Source organism: Triturus cristatus, chromosome 3_2 (genome assembly GCF_964204655.1).
Source record: "Triturus cristatus chromosome 3_2, aTriCri1.1, whole genome shotgun sequence".
In the NCBI taxonomy this organism is placed as follows: Eukaryota; Metazoa; Chordata; class Amphibia; order Caudata; family Salamandridae; genus Triturus; species Triturus cristatus.
The window spans coordinates 624,974,449-624,999,019 of NC_140584.1; the positions used below are offsets into that span (position 1 = coordinate 624,974,449).

Genomic DNA, 24,571 nt, shown 5'->3' on the forward strand with positions numbered 1-24,571 from the left:
ACTATGTGGTCCAGTATTTACCATGTGCGGGATTAGATCCCAAATTCGAGATCCACACCTCAGAATGACATATGATACGGTAATACCACATGTTTTCAAGATTCAAGGCTCAGTTTTTATAGTATTTTTCATGTACAAATCCAGCGTGCTATCACCACACTTGTTTGCACTTTCACTCAAATCAGGATTCACAGGCGATTCGAAATGTGACGCTTAGTATAATACCAGACACCAACCTCCTAAATTAAGGCCCTTATTCCCGAGAGGGTATACCACCCCAAAATACCCCATGTGGCCTGCTTTGCTCTCCTGAAATTGCCAGGTAACGGAACATTGGGCCCATTTGACCGTGTGTTTCTGCACCCTATGAGGCCACCTTGGACTTCAGGGCAGGGGCTTGCGGCACAGGCAGAGCCCTGCCCCCACCATACCCCTTCCTTCGCCATAGGGACTGAGTATGGAATGCTCGCCACAGGAGAGTCTGCTGACACCCCACCTGGCAACCCCCATTAACCACTTAGCTCCCATTTACCACCTGCCCAAAGCAGATGGTGGTGGATGAGGAAAAGGCACCAGAATCAGGGAAAACCATGTGGAAAAGGACCCAGTAATCCCAATTATTCCCCATTCAAGGGACTTTAACTTGGGGTAGAGATACCAGCTGGTCAGTATCTCTGGCCCTGCAATCTCCACCCATTATTTTCAGGCATCTCATAATTCAGTCTTGGCTGATCAACCTTGCTACCCTCTGAAAGTGAAAGCCTTAAGATGTGGAACATGGCAATTCAGTAAGGTCTAAGTAGTTACTAGTTCCTGTGTTTTTCAATGACAAATGCATTGCCTAATTGCCCTTGAGCCATACAAGCCCCAGGGAACTGGCTCCACACCTCCTCGTCACTGCATACCCTACGTACCTCTCTAGAGATATGCATCCAGTCACACTCTGTTCAGCTCCCCAGAAATCCTCTCCATCATTCCTCTCCCTGAACAACTCAACAGTTATGAGCGAATTACCTTGTAATTGCAGAGGTTTCCCCATCACTCTACACTTCTTCCAAGACCAGGCCCAAGACTTCATTCCCTGTAAACTTGTAAGTGATCGCCTTAATGACTCTGCATCCTGTATACCTCTTCAAAGATATCCTACATATGTCTCTTCCTTCACTTCACTCCCCGCATATCTCCCATGCGACTTCGATGTTCCCTTATTATCCCATACAGCTTACCAAAGATCTTCATCACTCCACATCCTCTACACCCTCAAAAGACATACTAATTATTTTGAATAATCCTAGCAATCTCCCCATCACTTCACCCCCAGAGCCCTCACCTATCCGCGCATACCCTGTACAACTTCCCAAAGAGCTTTTCCTTCACTCCACATCTTGTACAACTCCTGTAATCCCAGAGCCTACCTGATCACTTTACTCAGAAATCTCACCCATCCCTCAACACCTAGTGCAAACATAACTTACATATGACTTCAACTCATCACTTTGCCCCATGGTGACCCTCCCTTCTGCAGCAGAACTGTTCCAGTAAAAAATCAGATCACTACTGAATTTCTTTAAAGAACTGTTGCAATAAGGGAACTTTTCCCTACAAGCTGGATATTAATTCCATTGGGGTGTCAGGTTCCTTGCCTTTTTGCAGGTATATTTTTAGAATTATTCAATTTTTTTGTTTTTGAAATACTGCTGTTCGTGCCCACAAGAGGTCAGTAGAACAGCCTTTGTGTTCTGCCCCTCCACCTTTCCTTAGTGAAGCTTTTTCCTCCGGCCACCCTGGCGAGGAAGTTGTGTTGCTTTGGAGAGTTCAAGAGAGCTCTGTCAGTAGCTTATTCTAAGCTGAGTGTTTCCTTGCCTTCTGGAATTGGTGTCTCCAACTTTTCAGCCCTACCTGTATTTGGTGCCCTGAGTGGAGGGCTGGAAACCTCAGACATTGCCTCTACAGCTTCCCAGACAACTCCACATCCTGGATGTCTCCTCTTTATTTCTCTCTGTTTCGGCTATTGAGAGTGGTTCAAGAGATGTCATTTTATTTTCCATAACAACCCTGTGTGTGTGGTCATTGTAATAAAAATAAAGTACACTACCCAGTCTTTGTTCATGTAATACCCCCGAAAAATCACGGAGGAGTTTATTTCCTGAAATACGCAGTTAGAACTGTTACACATGGACACACTGTCATGAAGTTATGATATGTGGGCCACAGCCTAAAATAGATTGCTTCTTTTTACTTTCCAAATTAAAGGCAGTGAAAGCCCTTACCGAATGAACGAGCTCTTAGTCATGGGGACGCTTTCTTTCACCAAGTAACTCTCAGAGCTGCCCATCTAGGTACAGTAAAGGCGAGCAGGACAGGAATGTGGGAAGAGAAGAGCAATTAAGTGTAAATTCATCTGCAAACATACAAGGTCGAATCAAAAGTCTGACTCGCTAATAGATGGTCACAGATGAGAATAGAGACTTCTACCTTTCATTCTATTTTTTAAGTCTTGCCTAGGTAGCACATGCGCTGTCTCTTTAGAGACATGCTGTATCTACTCTGCGGGCTTTCATTATGCCCATCGCTTCTCATTGGTTCCTTTGTGTGCCTTTCTCAATTCCTTACTTTTGATTAGTGAAAGGTTGCTATGTGTTCCGCCTTTGGACGTGTTGTTTCCTTCCATGGAGACTGCCCCGTGACATGTACCCCTACACCTTTGTTTATTTATGGTTTTATCTAGCACTCTATATTTCTTGATGCTTGGCTCGCGTTTTTGCACATTGTTTATTATTGAATTGCTCCCATGCCATTTATTGCTTGCCCCCGGCCGCTGTCTCTCCCTTCCCACCATCCGCGCCACTTACTGTGAGTCTGTGAAGTGAATTGGTCCTGCCACATTATTGCTTGTATTTTCCTGTTAACGTTCTGTACTATCTATCTGCCCTGGGAGCACAAGGCATATTTCTTTCTTTGGTCTCCCTTCTCGGTGGAGGGGGTGTGGCTCACTGAGACCAGAAAGGCCTTCCTTTTGAAGCGTTTTTGCATTTTTACTCCTTGTGTTATGTTCATAGAATCTCCCCCGGGATCATTACTTTTGAACGGTCGGAGACGCCTCTCTGGCTATTTTATTCAGGCACTTTGAAATGGCGAGGTTACTGTCCTTCTTTTCCATGTTGGTGATTTAGCTACACCTCTCCCCGACTATACACGCCACATCACTCTCTAACTTCAATGTACATACATTATTAAAAAGGAAAGAAGTGGTATTTGTATAATTACCTATTCTTTTGATATGCATCAACCAATGCGGCCACCGTGAACAAGCGTGCTTCCAGTGCACTTTAATAATAAATAGGAATAGTTTGTAACTTAAAACATTGTTGCTTTATTAGACATGGGTATACAGTGTTCTTTAGTATACACACCATAGTTTTATTCAGTCTCTTTCAACTTTGCCTTTTCCAATTACAAGTACAACCTAATTATCTTTTTTGTCCCAATCATCATACTTCAATAACAAAAATGAAGAATACACGTCAGTTTGTTTTGATACTAATGTCAACTGTTATGTTTCAAAGATGGCAACATCCCTGACACACTTCACCATTCTCTCGAGTCAAGCGACTGTTGTGTGCTGCTGCCTGCTGGTGTACTGTACCTGTGAAGTGCCCCTGTGAAAGTTATGAGCAGACATGTTGATCTCCGTGCTGTCAGTAGTGTCCCGCTTCGTGGAGGAGTACCTGAGCACACTCAGCAGCAGCTGTAGCTGCTGGTTCCTTTCTTGCTGTACATTCTGCTGACGGGGCATGCAATTTGTATACTGTCTGCTGGTGGGCACCTTCCATTTCAACTTCTTTCCCTCCGGGTTCAGCTCCTGCGGTGGTTGCTTTATTCTGGGTGGTAAGTATGCGCTCTTTCCAACTCCATCTGGCTTATTATTCAAAGCCATATCCAGCCATCCGAGAAAAGCCATCAGCCACGAACATGTCAGACAGCCTAGGTCACCACTACCAGCATGTTCAATGAGTTCATAGCCTTATGAAGCACTGTAAACAACCTAGCCGTATAGTTCAACGGCGTATTATTTAACACATAAATAGTGTACCTTCCAGAAAACAGGCCTGATCGTACAGATGTCTTTTAAAGAAAGGTGTGCATCATTTTGTTGATGCATTCCAGTTATATTCCTAAACTTGTGTTCAGTTTCGGTTTAACTTCTGTTCATATTACGCGGACTCTGAAATTATGTCTTTCTATTAAGAATGTGCCTTGCAGAACAGTATAATACATTTCGGATCTGTTATGAATGGATTTCAGCAAGCACATTTGGAGTCAAGACTTATGACCTTGAAAAGAGACTAAACATGTTTAGTATTCTTATGAAGTCCAAATGCCCGCTTGACATGATTTATGCTTTGAGAATATTGTCTGTGATGTAAACATGAACTTACAAGACTAGTGAGACAAAACGTTTTTCATGACAAGATGGGAATCATTTGTTCCACCGTATTTGAATTCTGTTTAAATACTTATAGATTTTTGTTTCCTGCTGCTGGCAAAAACCCATCCATCAAGTCCATCATATTGAGATATTTATAGTATTCTGGAAAAGTATCACAAATTTAAATGACTTAATACAGTAGGCAACATTTAAGAAGTTGCCAGTTATGTTTTCCAGTGTTTTAGGCAAGGCCCCGCCAATGTGGAGCACTTTTTATAATTTGAAAAACGTTTTAGCCAAAAAAGAAATGTATTATTTTTTCTAAAATCTGCAAATTATGCAGCAGATGGAAAGTGTTAAGTGCGTGAAATTCAGATGGTACTTGAAAAGGCCATAGCTGCAGAAGTAAAATTTTCCTTTATAACAATATCTCCTCTAGCTTCCATTATAAAAACCACCATCATTTTGTCGGGGTCAAAGCCACCTCTAATCATTACGCAATAATTACACTCCACGCTGTCCTCGAAGCGTAAAAGGCCATTTATTAGGACAGGTTGTAAAAACATAAATTTAAACTCTAAACAATCCCCACCCCACCACATTCCATTCCTAATCAATTCTCCCCTCACTCTTTCTGCTCACTTCCCGTTCCACTCTGTGACCTCTTCCCACTCTCCATTCACCTCTTCTCTTATCTTTCAACATCCTCTCCTGTTTCTCCCGCCAATGCACTCTTTCATCCCGCCACCCACATCATTCACTTTTTTCTCCCCCCCCCCGGGAGGGGTGGGTGTGCCCGTCCGAGACTCCCCACCCCTCCAAAATACTGCCAACCAGGTAACACCTGTCGGGCGGTTACCTGCCCCACCTCTTTCTACTGTGCACCTTTCGCCCTCACTCTTTAGTTTCCCTACGACACCAGATAGATTCATTCCACAATTTGCTTATCATGTCCCACATCTCCATCCTATAATACGCGTTCCCCAATTGCGAAAGGAACACGCCATCGTCCCTAAATTTAAAGGCTCCTCCAGTCGTAGCCCAACATGACCAATCACTTTGATGTCCTTAGAGGCACAAAAAAACTCTCATTGCCCTGTTGAGCTTCCTGCGTGCTTTTTCAACTGCCGCTGGTTACACTGCCTCTTTCCACACTTTACGTGGTATGAACTCAGTCCACACAGTGCACGTTCCCACCAGATTTCTATTTAGGACCTCCAGATCCCTCTGCATCTGCTGTAGTACTGCCCATCCTGACAAGCGTATCAAGTCATTTTCTCCCAGATACAGGACCAACATATCCGGGCTGCCTCTTTGCGAAATCATTTTCGTTAGCCAGGGCAACATTGCCCCCCCCCACGCATCCCTCCTTTACCCCACCAATGCACCTCATGGTGGCTGCTCTTCAGACCCAGGTTACGGCCGTAGACCTGTCCATCTGCATATCTGGCTGCCCAATTAATGAAAGAGTGTCCAACAATCCAGGTAACCGTCTTGGTCCCTGGACCCCCCACACAACCTACAACAAGAAAAATATGTTAGACCACGATTTGAGGCTGTCGCTCTTAGGCGCCACACGCAATCTCCCCCCACCCCAAAACCCTCTCCCCTTATTTGTGCACATATTTCTCGCAGCACTTGGACCTCTACCACCCAATCTGACGTATCCTATCCCATGACCAGCCCAGCCTTCCTGCCACTGTGGCTGCTCCAATGCGAAAAGAGTGTGTGCCAATCCTAGCAGGGTCCTTACCCACGCGCCGCTAACCCATGGGCAGTACCGCCAATAACTGGAAAGCCGTCGCCCTCTCCCCGGAAGTGTGACACAAAAGTTCGCCAGACATCTCCCTTGACCCACCCAAGAAAATTCGCCATTCTTGCACTGGGCACGTTCCCACACATCCAGTCTCATTCAACCCCACCCATTTTCCCTTACCCGCCTGGTCGGTTTTTGAATGCCGCAGCCAAATCCCCAGTCGTTCCCCATCCAACTGTATTTCAGGGTATGTTCTCCACGTCTGCCCTTTTGTGCCTAACAGCTCCGAAATCCAAAACACCCCAAAAAACATCCACAACATGCATAGCCGGAAAACTGAATCCTCATAACCATCATAACAAGAAGTACGCAAAACCCCCGACAACTGCTGTAAGAGTTCAAAAGTAATGGCCTCCCTGAGTGCCCCTCCTAACCCCTCCCCCTGCTCCCGACCCCAATCGCTTAGCATCCTACTTAGTATCTCTTCTTTCTGATGGATACATCTGCCAGTGGATTCCTCACCTTGTGAATATCCCCTGCGCCAGCAACGTTCGGAAACTTTTGTAGCAGTCCACGCCGATGCGGTCGAAGACGACATCACAGAGACACGGCGCCGCTCGCGACTCCGCTGACGTCACCGGCTCCATAAGAAGACCTCGTCGGCGTGAGGACGTCAGTTCCCTTTTTTCCGCGGCGTCGACGCCAACGGATTTCAAGAATTGCTGTTGGTAGCTTTACTGTTACTTTGTGTTTCTTCTGGGTTTCCCTGTTTCTCTTCGAAGAAGATGTCGACGAAGAAGTCAGGCTTCAAGCCCTGTCGGGAATGTGGCAAACACATGTCGATCACGGATCCACATGACGACTGTGTTTGGTGTCTGTCATCTGACCACGATGTGGATGGTTGCTCTTGCTGTCGCAAGATGAGCTCCAAAGCTCTAAAAGAAAGGGAGGCGAAGCTCTTCATCGCTAGGATGAAAAAGGAAAAGAGAGGAAGAAGGAAGTCGAGATCAGGGTCACGATCGAGGTCGGCGTCGAAGTCGACTTCGGGGCATGCTTCGTGAACCAAGAAGCATAAGAAGAAGAGGAGGCATTCTTCTCATCATCACTCTGATAAGAGTTCGGCTCCGAAGTCGAAGTCGCCGACTCGACGCCGAAAGGAGTCAGTGTCTCCTTCACCAGTTCCGGATTCTCCTCCTGGTCCTCCTTCTCTAGTGACTTCGCCGGCTCCGGCTACATCTCCGGGTCCGGTGCCATCCCGATGCCGGCTCCATCTCCAGCTCCGTCTCCGGCCCCGGTTGAGGATCTTAAAGTCCCGGGTGAGCCTGCGACGCCGCTTATTCCACCGTCGGCGCCGGTTGGCCCGAGTCCGGTGGTGCATGACCAGTACCTTGCATTCCCTGGACCAGGTCAGGACCCCTATCTGAATGCAATGTATGGGGTGTTTTCGAGGGCCTTGTATACCACTGGTGCACCTGCGGGTCCGATGGGTCCAATGGCGTTTAACCTGGGAGTGCCGCAGGTCTATCCGCAGGCTCCTTTCATGCCATTTTTTCCGGCGACGCCGTCTTGGCATCTACCGGCGCCGAGGACGTCGACGCCGCTTCCTTCTTCACCGGCGCTGGCTCGACCTCGTTCGACGCCGGCTGCTCCTGCGGATCCACGTTCGACGCCGGTGCCGGCGCCGTCGGATTCGAACACGGCGCCACCGACGCCTCTTGTACGGATTCAATCCAGAAGGGAAGCACATAGAGTGGTGGATGAAAGGAGGTACCTTTTGGAAGAGGCTGAAGAGGGAGAGCTGGTTGAGTTTGATGAGGTGTTTGAGGAGCTTAAGGAGGCTAGTGGACTGGATTTGTCTCCTGAGTGGGAAATCACTCCACCTACAGATGAACCCTCGAAAGATGTGGCTCCGTATCATGCAGTCATCAGGAAGGCTGCAGAGCTGCTAGATCTTCAGTTGCCAACTACGGAGTTCAGATCAAATATTCTGACTGAGGTGCTGAATTCGCCCACTACAGTTTCGGAGCCTTTGTTGCCTTTTAATGAGGCCATTATTGACCCTGTATTGGAGGTGTGGCGTAAGCCTTTTTCTGCTCCCGCAGTCTCTAGGACGGTTGCAAGAAGGTATAGGGCGACTCCAGGGGACCCTGAGTTTTTAACATCGCACCCATCGTCTGAGAGCCTGGTGGTTCAGGCGGCTTGCTCGGGTAAATCCAAGGGTGCTTTCCCTCAGGTTCCAGGGGACAGAGAAGCTAAAAAGATAGACCAGTCAGCCAAAAAGGTCTTTTCATCGGCCAGCATGGCCCTTAAGTCGACGAATGCAACTTGCCTATTGGGACGCTATATCCATGCGCTCATGGACTCGGCGAAAAAATTGGCACCAAAGCTTTCTGAGGAACATAGACTTGGCTTTAATGAAGTTTTGACTGATGCCCAGGCGGCAGCACGCCAAGTGATTCAAAGTGGGCTGGACACGGCAGACTCAGTGACGAGAGTCATGGGGTCTTCTATTGCCACGAGGAAAGGTGTGTGGCTGAAGTCTTCTGAGTTCTCCCCGGATGTACAGTCGACTTTGTTGGACCTGCGATTTGATGGGTCTGGTTTGTTTGGTAAGAAGGCTGATGCTGCTCTTGAATGCTTTAAGGAGAGCAAGGCTACAGCTAGGTCTTTGGGCCTTCAATCCCAGTCGAGGGGGTCTTTTAAAAGATACAGAGGCTTCGGAAGGGCAACCTTTCATTCCTATAGACAGACCCAGCAGCAACAGCAGCAGCAGCAAAGCTCTTTGTCCAAAGGATACAGATGTAGAATCAGGGGTCGCTCACGTGGCCGTCAACTCTCCTCCTCCTCACCCCCCCCCACCACCGCAAAGCAGCCCTAGATCCGCCATTCTGGATCATGCTGGTCCTGTGGGGGGCCGGCTTACCCATTTTCTTTAAGATTGGGAATCTGTAACTACAGATCTCTGGGTTCTGGATCTTGTAGAAAATGGGTACGCCCTTCCCTTTCGGGAATTCCCTCCAAATTACCCTCCTTGTCAAGGGGCTTGTTCGGAGGACCACCGTCTTCTCCTGCAGGAGAAAGTCCTGAAGTTGTTTCAAAAGGGTGCGATAGAGGTGGTTCCAGAGCAGGAGAGGGGTCAGGGATGCTACTCTCGGTATTTCCTGATTCCGAAAAAGGACGGCAGATTGCGTCCGATATTGGACCTCAGAATCTTGAATCTTGTTCTAAAGCAAGAGAAGTTCAAGATGCTCACCCTTGCTCAGGTTCTTCAAGCTCTGAATCAGGAGGACTGGATGGTGTCGATCGACTTGCAGGATGCGTATTTCCACATTCCCATCCTGAAGTCGCACAGGAAGTATCTCCGGTTTACGGTAGGGTCGCAACATTATCAGTTTGCGGTCCTTCCGTTTGGTCTTACTACTGCACCCCGAGTCTTCACGAAGGTGATGGCAGTGGTGGCAGCCCATCTCAGGAGGTCAGGGATCTCGGTTTTCCCCTATCTGGACGACTGGCTGATCAAAGCGGAGTCGCCAGAGAAGGTGCTGCATCATCTGCAGGATACAACTCGGCTGTTGTAAAAATTGGGTTTTTCGATAAATGTGCCCAAATCTCACCTGGTGCCCTCTCAGCGCAACGTGTTCATAGGTGCGGTACTGGACACTACTGTGTGTCGAGCATTCCGACCTCCTCAAAGGATTCTCGACATACAGGAAATGATTCCTTTGTTTTACAATGGAGCGGTCGTTTCAGTTCCGAAGGTCCTTCGCCTGCTCGGTCTGTTTGCTTCCTGCATTCTGTTGGTCAACCACGCACGCTGGCACATGAGGGCGCTCCAGTGGTGCCTCCGCAGGCAGTGGTATCAGCACAAAGGAGATCTCAGGGAGTCTGTGAGGATCTCCAGAGAAGCTGCAGCGGATCTGTCTTGGTGGAGCGTGGAGGGCAATCTGTCTCAAGGAAAGCCCTTTCATCTGCCTCCATCGGTGGCCACAGTGATAACGGATGCATCCACTTTAGGGTGGGGTGCGCATCTGGGGGATCTGGAGATCAAGGGTCTTTGGTCTCCAGAGGAAAGGTTGCTTCACATCAACCTTCTGGAGTTACGGGCGATTCCTTTGGCACTCAAGGCCTTCCTCCCTTCCCTTCGCGGTCAGTCGGTTCAAGTCCTAACGGACAACACTACCGCGATGTGGTATGTCAACAAACAGGAAGGAGTGGGGTCTCTTTGTCTCTGCAGAGAGGCCCTGCGTCTATGGTCCTGGGCTCAGGATTTGTCTGATGGCAAATCATCTGGCCGGAGTTCTGAACGTACGTGCAGACAGTCTCAGTCGGCAGTTCTCCGCTGACCACGAGTGGAGGTTACATCCGGAGGTCGTTCGTCACGTCTTTCGAATGTGGGGAACTCCTCGGGTGGATCTGTTCGCCACTTACGAGAATGCTCACTGCCTGTCATTCTGCAGTCTCCAGTATCCGATGCAGGGAGCGTTGGGGGACGTGTTTCATTTGAGTTAGAGCTCTCGACTCCTTTACGCAATTCCTCCCATACCCTTGATTTCTCGGGTTCTGAGGAAGATTCGCCAAGGCCGGACTGGCCAAGAAGGGTGTGGTACACAGATCTTCTCCACCTCTCCTCGTGCCCTCCGCTCCATCTCCCTCTCAGGGCAGACCTCCTCTCGCAATCGGAGGGGCAGGTTCTACACCCCCACCTCCAGAGCATGCCTGGAGATTGAACGGGGCAACCTGAATTCTTTTTCTCTCCCTCCTAATGTGGTAGATGTAATTTTGTCTGCCAGACGTCATTCCACCAAAATCCATATATTCCTATAGGTGGTCTAAATTTGTACTTTGGTGTGGAGAGAAGTCAATTGACCCTTTGAAGGCTCGTCTTTCTGACATTCTACAGTTTGCCCTTTTGCTTGCCCAGCAAGGCTTAGCTGTGGCTACTGTAAAGGGATACTTATCGGCTTTGTCAACTTTTCTTTGCTTGCCAGATCAGCCGTCATTGTTCAAATCACCTATTGTGCTTAGGTTTCTCAAGGGCCTCACTAACAGGTTTCCTCCTACTTCCTTTATTGTGCCTCAATGGGACTTAAACCTTGTATTAACTTATCTTATGGGTTCTCCCTTCGAGCCCTTACACAAGTGTCCCTTGAGATTGCTGTCCTTTAAGACGGTTTTTCTTATTGCAATCACCTCGGCAAGGAGGGTAAGTGAGCTTCAAGCTCCAAGTTCAAAACCCCCATTCTTGACCATTCATGCTGAAAGAATGATACTCAGGACCAGGGCTGCATTTTTGCCTAAGGTGTTAACTCCCTTCCACCTGGGGCAGTCCATTACCCTTCCTACCTTCTATCCTCCCCCTCACCCTTCCAAGGAGGAGGAGAGACTTCATCGCTTGGACCCTAAGAGGGCGGTGAGCTTCTACCTTGACAGGACAAAGGACTTCAGAGTTGATGACCATCTCTTCGTGGGCTTTGTTGGCTGCAGGAAAGGTCGAGCGGTGCATAAGCACACCCTTTCCAGGTGGATTGTCTTGTGCATCAAGATATGCTACTCTTTGGCTGGTAAGGAACCTCCAGAGGGTTTAAGGGCTCATTCCACTAGAGTAAAGTCTTTCACTTCTGCTTTGTCTAGGGGTGTTCCTGTGGAGGACATTTGTAGGGCGGCAACTTGGGCCTCCCTCCACACTTTCGCAAAGCATTATTGCTTGGACACCGAGGTGAGGAGGGACAGACACTTTGCTCGTTCCGTCCTTCAGGATTTTCTTGTATAGAATGGTGGACACCCTCCTCCGGGAGTGGGGACTGCTGTGGGACTCTATTCACAAGGTGAGGAATCCACTGGCAGATGTATCCATCAGAAGAACAAGTTACTTACCTTTTTCTGGTGGATACAGTATCTGCCTGTGGATTCCTCACTGACCCACCCGCCTTCCCGTTGTCCATCCTTCTATACCTACGATTCTATTAATGATGTTTCAAAAGGTAATTGTTTCTGTCAAAGGCATTGTGTTATTTCTTTTGCCTTTCTACTTATTCTCCACACTGTGTGTGTTGCTTTGCATATTATGTACTGTGTATACTGTGTATATATTGCTGTCAGTCCGTCTGTGTGCCTCGAAGGCACGGAAAAAAGGGCGGAACTGACGTCATTACGCCGACGAGGTCTTCTTATGGAGCCGGTGACGTCAGCGGAGTCGCGAGCGGAGCCGTGTTTCTGTGACATCGTCTTCGACCCCATCGGCGTGGACTGCTACAAACGTTTCCGAGCGTTGCTGGCGCAGGGGATATTCACAAGGTGAGGAATCCACAGGCAGATACTGTATCCACCAGAAAAAGCGTTACCGAAGGTAAGTAACTTGTTCTTTGCCGGGTCAAAGCCTGCGTACAATTTACAGTAAAAGGAAATCCCAGCCAATTTCCTGGCTATTGTCGTCTGCGACAAATCCTTTTCAATACAAGTGAGAACAAAACGTATAACTCCCTGCTCAGTGTCCTAATGTGACATGTTCCATGTATCCACGGTCCAGCCCATAAACGATCCAAATTCAGCCCAAGCCAGCGTGTAGCTACGCCTTGTAGATTCCGCTATAGACTCCTCAATCAGGCCTATTATTCTCACTTCCCCCAGGCCCAGATTCCGTCCGGCAGCTCTGTCTTACATGCATCTGCTCCAGGTGCCAGTCGCCGGAATCGCCGCCCCTACGAACGAGACAAAGCATCCACAATGTCATTACTTTCCCCTGGGACATGCTTCACCTGAAATACTACATTCAATTGCAGGCATTTCAGCATGAAACTACGCAGCAGCCGCAAGACCCTCAAATCGTTCGTTTCTGTTTGTTCACTAGCTCTACTACCGTCATGTTGTCCACATGGAACAGCACTGCCCTATTCTGAAATTCTGGGCCCCACACATCCAAAGCCACCAGCAAAGGAAAAAACTCTAAGAAAGCTATGCTCCTCCCTTGCATCACCCAATGGCCCGCCATTCTTCAGCGCACCATCGGCCATCCCAAAAAACGCTAAAACCAGAAGCCCCCGCTGCATCAGAGAAGATTTGAACTTGCCACATCGTCCTGTCCTCTACAAAGTCCAACAACACTCCATTAAAGTCCGTCAAAAATGTCTGCCAGATTCTCAAATCCCCTCTGACACCCATTGAAATCCTGACTCTGTGGTGTGGTAGCACTGCCCCAGACATGGCCATGCCCAGGTATTGGCAAAAAACTTCCCAGCTCTCACCACCCGGCAAGCAAAGTTCAAGAAACCCATGAGTTGCTGCACTGTCCTCAAATCAATCTTCTTTTCACCTATCACCCATAATAGGAAAGTCTGTATTTCAAGCACCTTCCCTGCGGGCAACCGGGCCAACCACATGACCAAGTCCAGTTCGATGCCCAGGAACGTTAATCTACAGCTGGGCCCAGCTGTTTTCTCCGGCGCCAAAGGAACCCCAAAGAGGTTTGCCATGGCCTGAAACTGTTGCAACGCCCTCCAGCAATCTCCTAAATTTTCTCTGCCGATAAACAAAATATCATCCAGGTAGTGAGATACCTCCCTGTGACCGCTTATCTTCATGAAAGCCCACTGCAGAAACGTGCTAAACATCTCAAACAATGTGGAAGAGATCGCACACCCCATCGGCAAGACCTTGTCTACGAAAATGGCCCCATCAAACTGCATCCCCAGCAACGAGAAATCCGCAGGGTGTATAGGCAGTAGCCAGAAAGCTGATTTTACATCACATTTAGCCAGCTCCGCCCCCTACCCACACAACTTTACTAGGCGGATCGCGTCGTCCACCCAGGCATACAGCACCCTCGGACCCTCCTCTGCAATGAAGTTTTTAACGGACCTCCCCTCCGGCCAGGATAGGTGGTGTATCATCCTATACTCTCCTGGCTCTTTCTTAGGGACCACCCCTAGAGGTGAAATAATCAAGTCTTCAACCGGCCAATCGACAAACGAGCCTGTTATCCTGCCTTCCTCAACTTCCTTTTTTAATTTTGCCACCACCACTTCAGGCAACTCTCACATTTTCTGCCCACCTTCTTTCCCTAGGACCTTGGTAGCCCACCCTGGAACCTTCAGTAAATCCACATTGAATCTTTAATGCAGCTTCTCTATCCGGGTTCTTCGAGAGCCACGGGCCCATGGCCTCAATCCTAACTGGGGTAGGAGCTCTTTGGCCCAGCCTGACCTCTGCCCTTAGTGGCCCGCCATTGTTCTGACGGTATGGTCAAGGTGAAACACTGCGTGAGTGCGTGTCTTCCCCCACATTTGGAGCATTTGTGCTTGAATTTTCAAAGGTATCTCGTACAGTAACCTTTGTTGTAGTTCCAACAAGCTCCTGTGTTCCCTCCCCCTTGCTTAGATGGAGTACCTGTGTTTCCTGCACTAACGTTACTACCTCCCACCCCGTCACCGGCAGGCCACTTGCGTGGATGACATCCACTGCATCCACAGTTCCTGGTCCTCCTCCCCCCAAAGTTTATATGGGTTAACACTGATGCGGTCCCTAAACTCTTAATCATAGCTTAACCAGGCACACCCTCGAAATGCATCTGCGCCTTTCGTTTGATGTCCATGTATTTCAACAATGCTATGGCCCTATCAAGATGCTTTTCACAATAAATACTGGCGTATATCAGAAAAGCTAAGGTCTAGTTCTCCATGTTAACCGAAACTCTGGGCCTCCTGGTCAGCTCCCACTCTTCTTCTTTCGACCCTTCCTTTGCCTGTATCTCTCTATGCAGTAGTTTGAAAACATCCACGTATTCGTGTTTCCTGATTCAGCTTCTCGTTTTGTCCGATAAGAGAGACCCCAACGGCATAGCCAAACCGATGTAGAGGAGTTTCTTCTGATGTTTGTCCTCTTTTGTCTCGTTCTTCCCTTCTGCACCCTCCATTTTCTCCGTCTGTACACTGGCCACCACCAAGTGTTGTGTCCGATTCTTTTTCCCCTTTACGTAGGTGCCGCCGCTCCCGCATCCCTCATAGACTCCTCCCCCACACCCACCGACCGGCAGGCCTTTTTACGCCCCCCTTTAGGACCCCCGTCCCAATCCCCCCACCGGTCGCCCTCATCTGCCAGGTTTGATCGTGTCTCCTGATCCGTCCCTTTGGTGCCTGTCTTCTTCTGGCTCACCGCCTTCGTCTTGCCTTTGGCCGTACTTGCCTCCTGCAAAACAACAATTTTCTTCATCTTCGCTCCTTGGCCGCCCTCACCCGCGTGAGTCAATTCATCATCCTCATCATCTCTCACTTCACCTTCCTCCAACTCATCACTCTCCTCCCCATAATCCAATTGAAACTCAGACTCGGCCTCTTCAGGCGCCCACATCACTTCTCGCACCACTCTCTTCTGCCCTTTTCCTTTTTTCCAAGCACACCACCAACATCATCCGCATCCGCCATCTTTGCCCGATCCCTCTCTGGAGGTTGGACCGCCACAGACCCTCCTGCTCCTTCCGACCGGCTTCTCTGGACCGTTTTGCCACCGTCAGCCCACCCACCTGTCTACCAGTCTCAGCCACTGGTTTGCTTTTCTTTTCTTCTAATGTCATCCCCCCACCTTGGAAGCAGGGGAGGAAGGCTCCTGCCTCTATCATTCAGCTCTCTCTCGCCCCTCAGTGCTGCCAAATGGACCCCAGTACCTTCCCCCCCGGGGGTGTGATGCCATATTAAAGGGGGCCCCAACTCCCTGGAATTTATGTGTGTACCCTGACCCAGGCCTCCAAGAAAGGTCTAACAGGGCCTCCTCCCCGTGGCCCTCATCATTCGCCAGAACCCCCACATGGCCAGATAAATTCAGGGCTTGTTTGTGGCCCAGGTGCCCCTCCCCTCCCAACCCACTCGCCTGCATTCCTGGCGCGCTACCAGTCGCGGTGCCCTGCCGGGTTGGCATATCGGTGCCTCACCCACCCCCACCACAGTACTCGAGCCCCGGGCCTTGTTCCAGTAGAACGCGCTGACGCGCATGCAGTTCATCCCCCCTCAGCGTTGCATCAACCATGCCCGCGTCACTTTGCAAACGCGCAGACAGGCTCTGCCGCCTGCCCTACACTTCCCAGCCTCCTTTTTATGTGGCCCCCGACCTTTCGCAGTCTTACTTCCAGGTGGTGGCTCCTCTTGGCAGGCCACCACCGCTGCAGCTACTCCCACCGACGCCGTCCTTGGCATGCGGGCCATCGCCACCCAGGCCTGGTCTAGGACGCCAGGCTGCAGGAGGTCCTCCCGACTTGCCTGGCCAAGCCCCCGCAGCGAGGCCAGGACGGCCACCACGTCAGGCACCGCCATCACGCACAGTATGGTGAGCTGCCTCTCCTCATTATGTCTACCCTGCTCCTAACTGCCCCATCAATCGACCGATCGGTTAATAATTAAACTAACCCCACGACCCTCCTTCCGCTCTCCAAAATTAAAACCCTCCCCAGTGGTGTCGGGCGCTGAAGAGGACGAGTTTCCTCCACTGGCCCTTATACAATGCCCCCTAACCCCACCCCCAGCCCATCCCCCTGACCCATACAGCTGTGTCCTTCCGGGGCCCCATTGCGCAAAAACCCCGGCGGAAGACTGGTCTGTGACCTTACTTCCCCCGGGGACCGCATGCTGCTACACTAACACGCTAAAACAAGTACACAACGGTTATGGCCAATGTTCAACCCACCAACCATTTACAACACTCTACCTCCATTCTTCCATGATTGTACATGTGGAATGCACTTCTTTTTTGTCATTCCACATCTTCTAGGGGTTTATGGCCCATGTCTCTATCCTGACAAAATGGTGACTCGCACATGCGAAACACAAACGGGTTGCACAGCCTTCTGCACATGAGTGTTCATTTTAATTCACTTCAACCATAGTAATCCAATTTTATTCTTTTTTGTTTCACCAATAATTTTCCAGATTTATCCATCACGCCAAAGGAATGAAACTTCTATATATTTTAGCATATTATATATTCCAGAATTGCCCATCCAGGCCTATTCATGAACATTGGAAATTTCATATCCTCCAGATATTTACGAACATGTGGCACCCAATGCATTTCGGTCCTAGTGTGACCTTCCTCCGGGGTATCTGCAATTTTATATCAAAAATACATATATCAGTCCTATTTTTGATGAACTCACAATGATTGTCACCCAAATAATAAATCATAAATCGTACAGTCTTCCCAACACCCCAATCTGTAATTTAACAAAACGAGTGAACTGCCCAACCTCTCTGTGTACTAAACAATATTAAAATTTTAAAATGTTATAGAAAACGTGACCCCACCAACCCTATATTAACCACACTAAGCCTGTGATCCCCCCACTGCCCCATAGTAATGTCTGCTAGCTCCATCATTATCCACCAGACTCATCCGAGGTACTACAAACTCGCACAATACCATCCACCATTTTTTACCAATACCATTAATTCGCTGAATGAATTCCTGACCCTCTAATTTCCTATCTGCTTACTAGCACCCAAACTCCAAACATTATTGCATACCCTTAGCCCTCCCTTCTTTAGTTGAATGCATTAATGACTGAAATTCCAACCTAATCACCATGCTGCACAGCACCCACGCTGCTCTACAGCATAGCCTAAACACATTGTCTAAGCCAATAGCTCTGGCTAAACACATATATGGATCCAAAAGCTAGACCTATTGTCTGTGCCAATGCATGTTTTTTCATCATGCAGTCCTTCTTTGTTGTCTAGCGTCCCCTTCCCTGGAGGGAGTGCTCTTCTCCAGACTTCATGACGTAAAATGTAAACACATTGAAAACAACTTATGCCTCATTTTCACACCACGTGTATTTTAGTTATCTTTTATTTTTTATCACAAGTAGTGAAGTAGCTCTGACACACTTTTTGGTTATTTGCTTTAAATCCTACTACGTCACCATTTTACACGTTTTTCATTCACACCTGTGTGTTGTTTTCTTTGTCCCACTCCAGGCCAATGCCAACATACAAGGTGGACGCTGACAAAGGGTTTAACTTCTCGGTGGGGGACGACGCATTTGTGTGCCAGAAGAAAAACCACTTTCAGGTCACTGTCTACGTCGGCATGATTGGAGATCCCAAGTATGTGAAGACCCCTGAGGGGCTGACGCCCCTGGAATGCTTCTACCTGAAGTTACACGGAGTCAAGGCAAGTCATGTTAAAGTAGGGAGGGAGAGAGAGAGGGAGAGAGAGAGAGAGGGAGGGAGAGAGAGAGCACGCTTTGGAAAAGGGAGTGGGAGAGTCTGTACGTCTGTATGCATGTTTGTAGTATTTCTATAGTGTAAACCTAGCCAATGTATGTTTTTATGAAGCTTTACATAGAGCGAACATGGCCAGAGAGCACTAGCGAGCTACACAATAAGAAAGGCGGAATTACCATGATTGAAGGTGACATAGAACATGGAGCAAATACAGCACATAATAAAACAACACCATACAAGTTGATGAGGGGACTGATTATAAAAAGGAATAGTGGGCCTGTTCCCCAAAGTAATCTGAGACAAAATCCTAACTTCACGACTTTTGGTATTCATAAAGGGCATTTAGGAGAAGTAAAGTTAGGATTTTGCCTCCGTTAATCTTAGGTGTTGGTCTCAAGTTAAATTTAAGACCAAAACTTAAGTTTAACTGAGACAAAATCCTAACTTTATTACTATCCGTATTCACAAAGGGCATTTAGGAGTAGTAAAGTTAGGATTTTTTTCTCAGTTAAACTTAAGTCTTACTTAAGTTAAACTTAAGACCAAAACTTAAGTTTAACTGAGACAAAATCCTAACTTTACTACTCCTAAATGCCCTTTGTGAATACCAAAAGTCATAAAGTTAGGATTTTGTCTCATATTACTTTTGTGAATCGGGCCCGATGTGTTTATCCAGGATTCCACTCACCCCTGCGAGTATGCTTAGATTTTAGAGCCTCTGCCATAGGTTTCAAATTTAAAACAACTCGGTTCTGCATGCCAAAGGTTGGGGGTCCACAATATCAAAACATTAATACACATTAAACGGAGCTAGTGGGAAATAAAGGAACAACTGAGATATTATGAACAAAAATTATGTTACTTCTAACGAAAACAAAATAACACTCAACAAAGTCATGTGGCATGCTCCTCGTTTTTCATAATCAAAAATATTCTTGAAAATGTGTTTAAAAAGACCACTAAATAACCCTGGTTTTGTTGCAATAACATCCATACAGCATCACTTTTATCCCCCGTGAGCACTGGTTAATGGACAGTGTAAGTGCTGATAGAACGTTGTTCACAATATGGCCTAACCTAAGCAATAAAAGGTCTGGGAAAATGTATAGAAAATTAGAAGTTACACAATCGCATAAAGCTGTGGCCTGGCCTTTGTATGGTGCAGTTTGTTTCGACCATCATAAGATGTTTGAAAATAATCCAGCATTAGAAGTACTTGGTGTGATGCATGACATCAGACTTATTTAAATGTCTGTGCTGACAGGTGCATAGATGTCCTCTTGTTCAAATTCCTGACCAGAAGCAGTGTGCAGTCTGGCAGTTTCCTAACTCCTAAGGAGTTCAAGGTCCCTCTTCTCATGGTGGCAAAGTTGTGAAGTCACACATTGTTCCATTTGTGTGGGTTTTTCCACTCTTGTGGATTGGTGGAAAAGTGCCACACCGCACAGCTGAACAGTAATTTTTACTTTTTACCTTTTCTACCCAGCGGTTGTATGAATGCCAGAGCTTGCCATTGGAATAGGTTACAATTTCCTTGCCAACCATTTGTGGTCCCATAGTGCAGTTTACATCATGATAAGGTTAATGTGGCATTTTGGTGTGGAACTGCTGTACAAAAGTAGGAGGAATTCATACCAACAAAAGGTTGACATAAATTAGTTGATGTAGCGTAAGCACAAGTCGTAGGTTTTTCTGTTGTTGATATGATGCCAATGGAAACATAATATTCAGGCACCCTCAAAACCCTGTCCAATGTAGTAGAGCCTGGCTCTAGTGGGCAATAGTGTATGATTATCTCAATAATAACACATTATTGGGTTTAAAGTATAAACAACTACCTCACACTTCAAAACTAATACCTATATTGTGCGAGAATGTACTTTAAATGTCTCAAATTGATTTTCTCAGAAAAAAATCAGTGAAAAGGAGAAGGAGAACACAGATCATCCATTAAAAGCTATTATCAGAAAAAAATGGGAAATGAAGCTTTTCAAGAATTTAAACCAATATTAGAGTTAGTTCTCTGTTTCAAAATAACTCTGACCTCCCCTGCTATCAGTTTTGGCTTTCGACTTCCTTTTCTTGGATTCCATTTCACTTTATAAAGGCCGATGAACTGTGAAACCGTCATTTGGCTACTGTGTTTTGGACAAACATCAGTTTTGCAGTGGGACCAATGAGTTATAATTTATCATCAGTTGCAAGGATGTATTAAGATAGATAGAACAAAAGTTTAATAATGTAAGAAACGTCTGATATTTTATTACACACCTGCGTGTTGATTAGTCACTTGAGAATTCCTTTTCATTCCAAGATTACATATATAGTAACTTGCACAGATGTAAAAATATGAAGGAATAGTCAGGGGCCACTTAATTCTCAAGATATTGTGTGATGGTTGGTGGTATTGTGGTAAATTATTGCATAAGGTCAAATGTGTGATGTCATAGATGCATATACTTAAATCAGTATCTGTTGGCAGACTACTCTCCCTATTCCATATATTTTAATATTCTGCATGGTAAATATACATATTCATTTATATTCTGCAAGTTACTTCTCACATTTCCTAGTAGATCCTAGTAGTTCAGATCTAGTTATTTTAAATATCGAGCAATTGCATATTACATGGTCCCTAAAATTAATAGACCTGTGTCCAAAAACATTTTTTTTTCTTTTTTGGTTAAAAAAAAAAGAATTATTGAGATTTTTGCATAGGTAAGGCAACATAAAAACATACGCACACAAAACTAAAACATTTAGTCGTACAAAAACATAAAACATGCACAAAATCTGCTATTTCTAAGATCTACAGTACCTTCCGTAACATTCAATTTTCTTTGTAGCCTGCCTTCCCCTTCTACTCTAATAACAGTTCTCGGGTGTGTAGGAGGGGGGGAGCTACCTGTTCTGTGGTGGCTTTAAAGGAGCACCGTGAGAGATAGAGGGAGCTTGGTGTGTTATTATAGAAGCTAGGCGGCAGGTGTCAGTCACGCCTTCTTCAGGGGGGTTCAAATGGGCCTAGGTACTTATCAATGGATGTCCACATACCTCTGTTAGGCTGTCTCCACGGTGAGTCTCGTAGGGACAGTGTGTCTGCCCCCCTAAGGTATGTTACCCAGTTGAGCCACCCTTTGAACGATGCCTTGGATGTGTCCTTTCACTTGTTTAGGATCAGTTTAATCCCGGCAGTTAGCAAAAGGTCAAGTAGATCCCTATCTCTTTGAGACAATGGGTCTGTAGTGATAGGTGTAGTTGCTAGGGTTGCGAACTCTGGATTAAGGGAACATCCTAGCATGTCTGTTAGAAACCTGAAGATTTTCCCCCAGTAGTTTTTAACTTTAGGGCAGTAAAAGATGAGGTGTGCAAGATAACCCTTCTCGCTGTTACAGTTCCAGCATAGGTCGCTTGTGTTTATGCCCAGTTTCACCAGACGAGCATGAGTCCAGTGTAGTTTATGTAAGATCCAGAATTTTGTCTGAGCCAGTACCGGGGTAATTTTACTGTGTGTGGGGGAGGACCATAGTGTTTGGCTTTCCTTTTCATTTATAGAGTTACCTCGCTGTGACTCCCAATATGTTTGTGTTTTAGTGTTGAGTGCTTGGGCGCAGTAGTCTATAGATGTGTGACACATGGTGTCCCATTTTGTTGAGGCTAGACATGTACTGGAAGATTGAAGGTGTGGCATTGTACATTCTTGCTCTAGACAGTGCAGCTTTAATCTTTAGAAAGTTGTATATTTCAAAGTTGGGTAGGGTGTGTTTGTTTTTGAGCGAACTAAAAGTGGCGGGTCTTCCTTCATCCTCGAGTTGTATGGGAAGGGATATTCCTGCCTCCACCCATTTCTTCATATATAGTGTCTTTCCTTTGTATTTTATTTTGTTATTTGACCATAATGATGCCCATCTCGAGTCTGTTATTCTATTTTCTAATTTTTGATCCACTTTCAGTAAGGCGTTCCTGGTGTTTGTAAGTACAGTGTTCATTAGAGTTTTATGTCTGTTGGATGTTAGGAGTGCTATTGGTTCTAGGTTGTTTAGTATGACTCTCTCTATTTTCAGCCACGCTGGTGTGTATTCATGGTCTGGTATAATCCAGTAGCTACCTTGTTTTGCTAGGGAGGCTGTTTGAAAAGTCTCGAAGTCTGCCAGGTTTAAACCCCCTAGGGTTTTTGTCAATCTTAATTTTTTAAGGCTCATCCTTGGTTTCTTGTCTCTCCAGATAAAGTTATTTAGTATCTTGTCTATTTTGCGGTGGAAGTCGACACTGAGGGTTAGGGGTAGCATGTTAGTGAGATAGTTGATCATAGGTGTGATCATCATTTTAATTGTTTCAATCCTCCCCCACCATGTGATGAATTTCGGAGACCACCCCTCAAGCAGGTTCTTAATCTTGGTTAAGAGCATTTTCTTGTTGTATTCTAGCGTGTTTTTAAGATCCTTGTCGAAGTAAACGCCGAGGTATTTGATGAACCCGGTTTGCCAGGTGAGGCCCGAGTCTCCCAAAGTGTCCCTGGTGGTATGTATGTTGAGGGGTTTACATTCCGACTTTTCTCTGTTGAGCTTATAGCCGGAGTGCGCCAAGTATCTGTTTATGGAGTCCATTAGAGCCAATATGGAGGTTTCTGGACTTTCGGTGACAAGTATGTCGTCCGCATATGCAGTTAATTTTGTTGTAGTGTCTTTAATGGTGAGACCCCTCATCTCATTGTTTGACTCAATGTCTCTGATTAGAGGTTCTAAAGCGAGTATGAATAGTGAGGGGGATAATGGGCATCCTTGTCTTGTCCCTCTGTGGAGTGTAAGGGGTTCGGAGATGGCCCCGTTGATCACTATGCGGGCCATAGGTTTGTCATATAGAGCCATAACTTTCTTTATGAAGGTGTTGCCTAGGTTAAAGCTTCTCATGCAGTGTTCTAGAAAATGCCACGAAACCCTGTCAAATGCCTTCTCTGCGTCCAGTGCGATCGCCACTGCTGGGTTTGTTTGCCTGGCTGCCCTGTCTATAATGTGGCATAAGAGTCTGGTGTTGTCGTGTGACATGCGTGATTTGAGGAAGCCCACTTGTGTGTTCCATATCAGTTTTGGGAGTACCTCGTTCATCCTTACCGCCAGAAGTTTTGCATATATCTTGCAATCCACGTTTATCAGGGATATAGGCCTATAGTTTTGTGAGAGTTCGGTGTTTTTACCCTCCTTGGGTATGACTATAATATTCGCTTCTGTCATTGTTTGTGTTACCGTCCCTGTCTCTTCGTAGTGGTTGAAGGCTTTTTTCAACATTGGCTGTAATAGCACAATAAATGTTTTATAGACGGTGGCTGTATAGCCATCTGGTCCGGGAGCCTTATTAGATTTAAGAGATTTAACTGCCATTTCTATTTCCGCTATGTTAATCTCTTTCGCCAAGCTAAGTGCGTCTTCTGGTGTTATTTTTGGGAGGTTCAGGTTGTTTAGGTATTCGATGCTGCCCTTTTCATCTAGTGCTTGGTCCCTGTTATAGAGCTCCTGGTAAAAGCCAGTAAATGTGCGTAGAATTTCTTTATGATGTGTGTGCGTGAAATTGCGGGAATCAGTGATCGTGGAGATGGTATGTTGTCTTTGTTTGTGTTTTAGGTAGGATGTCAGGATTTTCCCCGATTTGTTGGCTTCGCACAGGTTGATTGCCTTATACTTGTTTACCCACAGACCTGCTCTCTCGCTTAGAATTCTGTTGAATTCATACTTCTTCCTTGCGAGTTCTGTGAGTGCTCCCACGTTCTTTGTGTCTGAGATGTGTGTTGATTCTAGTTTTTGAATATCTTGCTCTAGTTGGTCTAAATGGGTCTTGGCATTCTTATTCATCTTGCCTTTGATGTTCATGATCGTACCCCTAATTGTGGCTTTTAGGGCGTCCCAGACTATTTTGGGGTCCGAATCTGGTGTGTCGTTACAGTCGATGTATTCCTTTATGGCATGTTCTATTCTGGTTCTATTACTTTGGTCGTTTAGGACATCGCTGTTGAATCTCCACCTACGTGGATGGTCTTCATTATGTCTACCATTTAGTGTTAGGCTGATACAGGAATGGTCTGAGATTGTTCTTGTGGCCATATCCGTGTTCTCTATCAGATGTGTGTGAAAGCCAGAGATCAAAATGTAGTCAATCCTGCTGTATGAGTTGTGTGGGTTTGAGTAGAAG

General features: G+C 46.6%; 1 protein-coding gene across 2 annotated transcripts in view; it reads left to right on the forward strand.

Moving 5' to 3' along the window:
* MYRF (myelin regulatory factor) overlaps positions 1-24,571 on the forward strand; it is a 449,420-nt gene that overhangs the window by 292,161 nt on the left and 132,688 nt on the right. For both annotated transcript variants that reach the window (XM_085648540.1, XM_085648541.1), the window contains exon 8: positions 18,143-18,338. In XM_085648540.1, the coding sequence (XP_085504666.1) occupies positions 18,143-18,338 (196 nt within the window). The remainder of the gene's footprint in view (positions 1-18,142; positions 18,339-24,571) is intronic.